Source organism: Phascolarctos cinereus, unplaced genomic scaffold (assembly GCF_003287225.1).
Source record: "Phascolarctos cinereus isolate Bilbo 61053 unplaced genomic scaffold, phaCin_HiC Scaffold_9;HRSCAF=440, whole genome shotgun sequence".
Taxonomy (NCBI): Eukaryota; Metazoa; Chordata; class Mammalia; order Diprotodontia; family Phascolarctidae; genus Phascolarctos; species Phascolarctos cinereus.
In genome coordinates this window covers 203,628,839-203,636,031 of record NW_027556402.1, presented here as the reverse complement: position 1 = coordinate 203,636,031, position 7,193 = coordinate 203,628,839, and the positions used below count along the sequence as shown (strand labels likewise).

Here is a 7,193-nt window from a genome sequence, read left to right as displayed (position 1 = left end):
CTTTTATCAGAGAAACTTTTTGTAGAAAAATTTCCCAGGTTCCTTATCAGAGAAACTTGCTATAAATTTTTCTCCCAGTTTCCCAGCAGGTATTTATTAAGCAGCTGCTATGTGGCAGGCATTGTACTAAGGCTAGGAGTGCAAAGAAAGGTAATCCCTCCCCAAAACAGAACAAAATTCCTTGCTCTCAAGGAGCTCACAGTCTAATGGGAAAGACAAAATGGAAACAGGTATAAAAAAGACATAGTCAGGATAAATTGGAAATGATCAACAAAGGGAAGCCATCAAGGGGAATTGGACAAGCTTTTTGCAGAATGTGGGACTTTAGCTGAGAGTTGAAGGAAGCCAGGAGGCAGAGACGAGTGGCAAGAGAGTTCTAGGAGAGGGCACAGGCAGGAAAAAAAAGCCCAGAGTCAGGAGATGGAATGTTGGGTTCAAGAAATGGCAAGGCTGTACCTCAGAGTACAGTTGTTTTGAAGAGGGAGAATAAGGAGTAAGAAGACTGGAAAGGTTGGGAACAGACATTTTATGAAGGGCTTTAAAGCTAAACAGAGGTAATCCTGGAGGTAATGGGGGGGGTCACTTAAATTTATTGAATTTAATTTAGTGAATATTTAGTAAAAGGGTGGTATGGTCAAACCCTTACTTTAGGAAGATGATTTTGACAGCCAACTGGAGGGTAGATTGCAGGGGTGAAAGGGCTTGTTATGCACACCCAGTGAGTTAGTGGCTAACAGGGCTGGGATTGGACAGCACATCTCCATACTCCTGATCCAATGTTCTCTCTTTCTCTCTCTCTCACACTCACACACACACACACACACACACACACACACACACACACACACACACACACACACTTGGGGTTAAGTGACTTACCCAGGGTCACACAGCTAAGTAAGTCTGAAGTCAGGTCCTCCACACTGGGCAAACATCATACCTTCTTCATGTGGGGCTGCTTGAATTGTTAAGGTCTTCCTTTTATCACTCTGAAATCATCCCCTGCACCTAGCACCCCTTATTCCTGGCTCTGCCCTCTGGGGCCAGGCAGAACAAAATGAATCCTTCTTTTCCAAGATAGCCCATTATTTACTTACAGGCAGTGAAGATCCCCTCCCCCACCTCTTCCCCGAACTTCTTTTCCTTAAGCCAGTAAATAAGCTGAGGTCCTTCAAGGATCCTAGCTCTGCAGTCTTCTCAGTTCCCTGATTGCCCTCCCACCACCCCAGATGTGATGCAGAAGACAGCATAGCCACGGGCCCTTCTGTTTTGAATGCTCTGCCTGTATCAATGTGACTATAAATCCTGTTAACTTTTACTGTTTCTTCATTTATTCACTGGACCACCTTTATGTACCTACTATGTACTAGGCACCGAGAAAGATAGTTCTCTTTTCCTACAGTTCTTCCCAGTAGGCTCAGAGATAGCTGAGAGCCAAATCTTTCCTCCCTAGGAGAGATCTAGGTCCAGCTAACCTTGGTAGACCCTTCTCCTGGGGTCCATTCCTTCCCTGACAGGTTTCCTACTCTTTTCTCGGTCTGTGCTTCTCTTGGTGTCAGGCCTGAATCCTGACCCAAGCCCACAATTCCCCTGCACCTTGATTTTCCAATCCCTGGACACCCCATCTCCTAGGGAAGGCAGTCTTTGATAAAAGGGAGTTAAGGACTGGGATTCTGGGGTCCACGGTCTGGGAGCACCTTCCCTCTCTGGACTTTGGCTTCTGCTTTCCTAGGAGGAGACAGATGGAGCTGGCTGTCTCTTGCTCTGAAAAAGAGAGGCAGGCCTTTCATCCAAGAAGCGGGCCTGGAACCAGCTCCTCTCGATCTGGAAACAGACCAAGAGAAGAAGGGAGACTTTTGGAGGGAGGGATGGAAGTGGGGGAGTAAATGAGGAAGGGCTGCTGGACTGCAGGCTCAGATCTTAGAGCCAAGAGTTAATTGGAAGTTCATTTAGGCTAGCACTTAGGGCATTAAGTAGAGCCACAGCCTAATGAGGGCAGAGCCCCAGTTCTGGCCCTGAGCTCGGCCCTGACCAGACAACCTGACCCTGTGCCCCAGCCTGACCTGGCTAAGTGAGGGGGCACTGGTGGCACTCACTTCCCGCTGACCGGGCGTGAGCTTCCAAGCGGCTGCCACCTTAGGCCTCTGGCTCCGAGGCATAAATAGGCCCAGCTCAGAGCACGGAGCTCAGAGCCCCAGGAAGATCAACCTCGGGGACCCAGACCTCAACCTAACCAATCCAGCCTCTGAGGTAGCCAGCTTCACCATGGGAAGCCCCGGCTCCCTTCCTGGCCTCGCCCCTCGGCCCCGTCCTGGTCTCGCCTGCTGCTATCTCCTCGCTCTCTTGGCTCTGGCCTCTGCCTGCTACATCCAGAACTGCCCCATCGGCGGGAAGCGCTCGGCTCTGGACATGGACGTGCGCAAGGTGAGGCTCCGCCTGGGTGGGACTCCTACAGGATGCCCCTCTCTGCTTCCCCGGCGCCACATGGTCTGCCCTTAGGGTGTGGGGGCGCAACAGCCAAAGGCCATTTTCAACCAAACCTCGAGGACCCTTGGGTCCCAGAGCTGCCCCAGACACCCTGATGCTTGGGTCCCTGTAGCGTTGTCCCTTGGGCTGCTCAGATCCCCAGTTCCATCCTAGCGCTCCGACCCCGCACAAGGTTCAGATCCACCCAATCCATTCGCCATACTCTGACAGTAAGGCAGAGCAGGGCAGGGCAGGGGACAGCACTCGGCCCTAGATTCTCTCCTGTGCTCCAGTGCAGCCTTCCTGCGTGAGTAGAGTCCCTTCCTCCCAGAGGGCTCCTGTTTTCACGGCTCCCAAACCAGAAGTTGGGCTCAGATGTGCTGTCCAGAGGCCTGACCCTTGTTATTCTCCCCACCTTGCAGTGCCTTCCCTGTGGTCCAGGAAGCAAAGGGCGCTGCTTCGGACCCAGCATCTGCTGCGGGGAAGAGCTAGGCTGCTACGTGGGCACGGCCGAGAGCCTGAGGTGCCAGGAAGAGAGCTACCTGCCCTCCCCGTGCCAGTCTGGCCAGAAACCCTGCGGGACTGGAGGGCGCTGTGCTGCCAGCGGGATCTGCTGCAGCAGCGGTGAGAGGCTGGGCACTCCTGGGTCCTGGGCACCTGTGTCAGATACTACAGCCTCCAGTGTGTTGTGACGGCTTCCCTCCCCCAAAACCCCTTTCCTTTCCCCACTTCTTCCCTCTCCTGCTCTGACCTTTGGCAGCTTTCATTTTCTCTCCAGGGTTAGGGGCTGGAGAAGGCAGAGTCTAAGACTGTTTCCACCTGACTGAAACACCTTCCCTTTCTCTTGTAGATGGCTGTGCACTAGACCCTGTCTGTGACCAAGAACCCACATTCTCCTAGACCTGGACAGACCCATCCAGATGGAGGAGCTCATTTCCTAGCCCTTCCCCTTCAATAAAGCTGAATCTCTATGACATTGGTTGCCGTCCATTTACTTTTTACAGTGGGCATAGATTAGCTGGCAAGGGAAAGACAGATGATGGCGTCCCAGACTTTGGGAGGTAGAAGGCTATTCTATGTGGTCTGTGTATCAGGAAGAGCTTTAAATTCCAAGGCAGGGAACCCCTGCTCTCACCCCACCATTGCTTTCAATATGGTGGTGGTGGGGGAGGGATGTGAATAAATACTTCCCTTTTCTAAGGCTGTTACCCACATATGGTAGTGGGGGAAGGGGCTCCCTGCTCAGAGACCACAGCCAATCCTGAGGAAGTTCTGAAGTGTCTGCCCTCCCTTCAAACTCTCAAGGTTGCTGAGGTCACAGTAAATCCTCACTAGAAGCAGGAGTTGCCCACAATGCCAGGATTTTCCAGCTCTAATTTCACAAAGGTGCCCATCGCTGTCCTGGCTACCGGAGGCTCCTGCTGAGTGACCAATTATGGGGTGGAGCAGATATTGGTAGAATCATGGGATCCCTCCTCCTCTCGGTAGCAGCTGGGGAAGTGATTCTCTGCTCCCACCGTCCACTCCTGCCACCCCCTCATGGACACCTTCCCTGTCCCTAGTCTGAATAGCCGACGACGTGGCAGAGTCAGAGGCAACAGACACTTTGTCAGTTGAGGAGCTAGGAGTCTGGCCAATCTCCAGAGGACAAGGGCTGCCTGTGGGCACAGCCCAAGGACTTGGGGAAGGAATGCTTGTTTGCCCACCTCTGCCATTAATTTGGCCAAGTCTCATGCCCTTTTTGTACTAAAGTCTCCCTATCTGTGTAGGGAAGGGGTTAGATTTGATGGTCTTTAGATCAATAATTAATCCTGGCACTGAAGACAGGGATCTATGCTAAGGAAAGTGAGGGAGATGTGGGGTCAGCAGAAAGGCTTGGGGCCCTTGCCCCCTAGCCCTGAATATCTGAGAAAGGAAAAGCTCAGGAGGTTTACAAAAGAGGCACCTTCCCTTTATTCTGTACCTGCTTATTCCTTAATTATCAGTAAGGAGCAATGAGGCCAGAGAAAGCCTGGAATGGGTGTTGGGGTGGAGGAGATAGATAAGAGCTCCAGCTCCCCGGGGCCCTGGCAGTGGCTGCTCCTGGCAGCCTTACGTCCCGCGTGGTCGAATCACATGGCCCTCCTTGGTAAGGGCCCAATTGTAGTTTCGGGGATTGTCAAGGGCGGCTTCAATCTTCTCCTCCAAGTTATCCTGAGTAATAAATGTTTTCGCATCTTCCTGTTGGGGACAAATTGGAAATCAGAGGGTTAGAACCACCGAGAACTGAGCCCAGAGGGCAGGTGCTCTGCCCAGCCTTGCCCCAGTAGGAATCCTGGGCACAACTTCCCTTACTGGGGGCCTTCTAGTCTTCAGCTGGATACCTCTAGCGATGGGGAGCTCACTACCTAGTAGGACAGCTAGTTCCATTACTGGATGGCTCTGACTCTTGGAATGCTCTTCTAAATGTCCAACAATTTCCAGTCCCTCTCATCGCTCCCGTTCTCTGGGGCCAAGCAGAATGGATCCAATGTCTCTTCTCCCTTATAATTCTTGGAGAGCAGCCATCCCTTCCCTCCTCAGTCTTCTCTCCTTCAGCTAAATGGCCTCAGACATTAACACTGAAGAGTCATGACACCTGGGTCCTTCTCACAGCAAACCTGAGGGCCCTCCTTGGGAGGAGGGGCAGTAAAGCCAAAACCCCCTGAAATGGGCAGAGGAATGCCATCTCCTCAGCCATGGAGCTGCAGAGCTCCAAGCCCCCTGCGTGGCACTGGCCTGAAAGCCCTGGGGGAAGCAGAAGAGATTCCTCCAGGAAGCTGCCAGCATTAACCCGTAGGCAGTAGTGCCTTCTTCCCCCTGGAAAGGGCCCCATCCTGAGCTCTGGCCCACCTGCAACTGTAGCACTTCTTTCTCCTTCTCTCGGACAAAAGCTTCCATTTCCTGTGCCTTCTGCATCTCCTCCAGCTCCCGGAGCCGCTCCTGCTCCTGCTCCTGCCGCTGAAGCCTCGAGATCCTACCGTGAGAGGTCCATAAGAGCATGAGGTTCCCTCCAAACAGGGGCTCCTGTTTCTTGACATGTTGCGGCTCCCTTGTCTTTAAGATCTGAGCCCCTCCACCCTTGTGCCACCCAAGGGGGACCCTGGGCCACCCGCAGAACACGCTCCTCACCTCAGCGCCTGAAGCCGAGCATTCTCTGCTTGGTTCCAGGCCATGAGCTGCTTGTGTTCCTCAGAATCCCGTAGAGCTTTCAGGTCCGCAAACTTCTTGTCATGTGCTTTTCTCCAAACCTCTTCCATGAACTCACGCCTGGGATTCAGAAATTTGGCATCAAGTCCCAAATCCAGGCGCGTCCTTTCTCCCCTGGGCTCCTGAGCAGTGATATCAAACTCAACTAGAAACAGGGCTGCTAAACCACACATAAGAATCTCTGCAAGCTACATACTTAGAAAACCATATTTTAACATTATCTGTGTTCTACTGCATTTTTACTTATTTTATTAAATATTCCCCAAAGATGTTTTAATCTAGATATTTCTGTTTAAGTGTGTCTGCTCAGGAGACCTCTTGCCTCCACCATACAAGTTTTCAGCAGCCTCAGTACCCTCTGAGCTCCAACCAAACTGGTTGACTTGCCATCCTCTTTCAAGTCCTGCCCTCCTCTCCTGAGCCTTTAACTGTCCTGTCCCGTCCCCCCCCCAACCACCAAGAACGGTCTCCCTGTTCCATTTCTATTTCTTAAAACTCAGGTGCCAGGTGCAGCTAGATGGCACAGTGGATAGAGCACCAGCCCTGGATTCAGGAGGACCTGAGTTCAAATCCGGCCTCAGACACATAACACATAGTAGCTGTGTGACCCTGGACAAGTCACTTAACCCCACTGCCTAGCCAAAAGGAAAAAAAAAAAACAAACTCAGGTGCCATCTTGCCCATGAAGCCTACTTTCCCTCAGTCTCCTCTGTGCTAGCATGATGGTGCTAGATTTTGGGGTTGGGAAGACCTAGATTTTCATCTTATCTCAGACACAGATAGAAAAATCAAATCAGTCTCTGCTCTCAAGGAATTCACATTCTAATAGGGAAAGATATGCACCCCTCAGCCTGTTTCCTCATCTGTAAAATGGGTACAATAGCACCTACCTATCTCAAAGGACTGTGGCAAGCAGCATATGATTTCATGCAAACCTTAAAAGGGATATATATATATATACATGCAAATTGCTCCTATAATTAAGAACATTATTATTATAAGCTCCTATCTTTGTATCCCATGCATTGAGCAAAACATCTTCCCAATGAAAGTTTGGTGAAGTGAGTTACTCTCAATATCCATCTCCAAAGCCTGGCCCCTTTCTTCTCCTAGGGTAGGGCTGGGAAGCCTCGGCCCCGCCCCCAGCACTAGGCCCCGCCCCCAGCTGCAGGCTCCTCCCCTCTAAGCTCATACGCGGCCCCTCCATACCTGAGTGCTTGCACGGTCTGTTTATAACTCTTAAAACGCTCCATTAGCACGTACATCTCGACAGGGTCTACGGGGGTCGGGGTTCGCAGGCGCCCGATCTTGGACTTGGCGGGCGGGTCATGACGGCTCTTACGGCCCCGTGCGGGCGGCAGCAATAGCGGTAAAGAAGGAGCCGGGACCGGAGGCCTGACCGAGCGGCCCAAGCGGCCCAAAGTGGCGAGCGTGGCCATAATCGCGAGATATTCTGGGACAGCGAGTCTCTAACATTATCTCGTGGCTCAGCGCATGCT

General features: G+C 52.0%; 1 protein-coding gene and 1 pseudogene across 2 annotated transcripts; one reads left to right on the top strand and one right to left on the bottom strand.

Moving 5' to 3' along the window:
• Nucleotides 1-875: 875 nt before the first annotated feature.
• On the bottom strand, nt 876-7,193 carry MRPS26 (mitochondrial ribosomal protein S26). 2 transcript variants are annotated; one of them, XR_013483777.1, is made up of 5 exons: nt 6,904-7,193; nt 5,617-5,754; nt 5,338-5,461; nt 4,430-4,686; nt 876-1,764 (listed from the first exon to the last, which is right to left on the bottom strand). XR_013483777.1 is itself a non-coding variant. In XM_021005501.2 (4 exons), the coding sequence occupies exons 1-4, from the start codon at nt 7,131-7,133 to the stop codon at nt 4,558-4,560; spliced, it is 621 nt and encodes a 206-aa protein (XP_020861160.1). In that variant the 5' UTR covers nt 7,134-7,193; the 3' UTR covers nt 4,396-4,557. The 2 variants fall into 2 exon arrangements, 1 of the variants encoding a protein (XP_020861160.1); XM_021005501.2 differs by lacking the exon at nt 876-1,764 and having other exon boundaries at nt 4,396-4,686.
• LOC110221109 (oxytocin-neurophysin 1 pseudogene) lies at nt 1,891-3,158 on the top strand (annotated as a pseudogene).

Coding starts and splice junctions, on each gene's coding strand:
- MRPS26 (XM_021005501.2), bottom strand. CDS start 7,133: ATGGCCACGCTCGCCACTTTGGGCCGCTTGGGCCGCTCGGTCAGGCCT. Junction 5,755..6,903: donor CAGACCGTGCAAGCACTCAG/GTATGGAGGGGC, acceptor TCTGAATCCCAG/GCGTGAGTTCATGGAAGAGG. Junction 4,687..5,337: donor AAGAAGTGCTACAGTTGCAG/GTGGGCCAGAGC, acceptor TGTCCCCAACAG/GAAGATGCGAAAACATTTAT.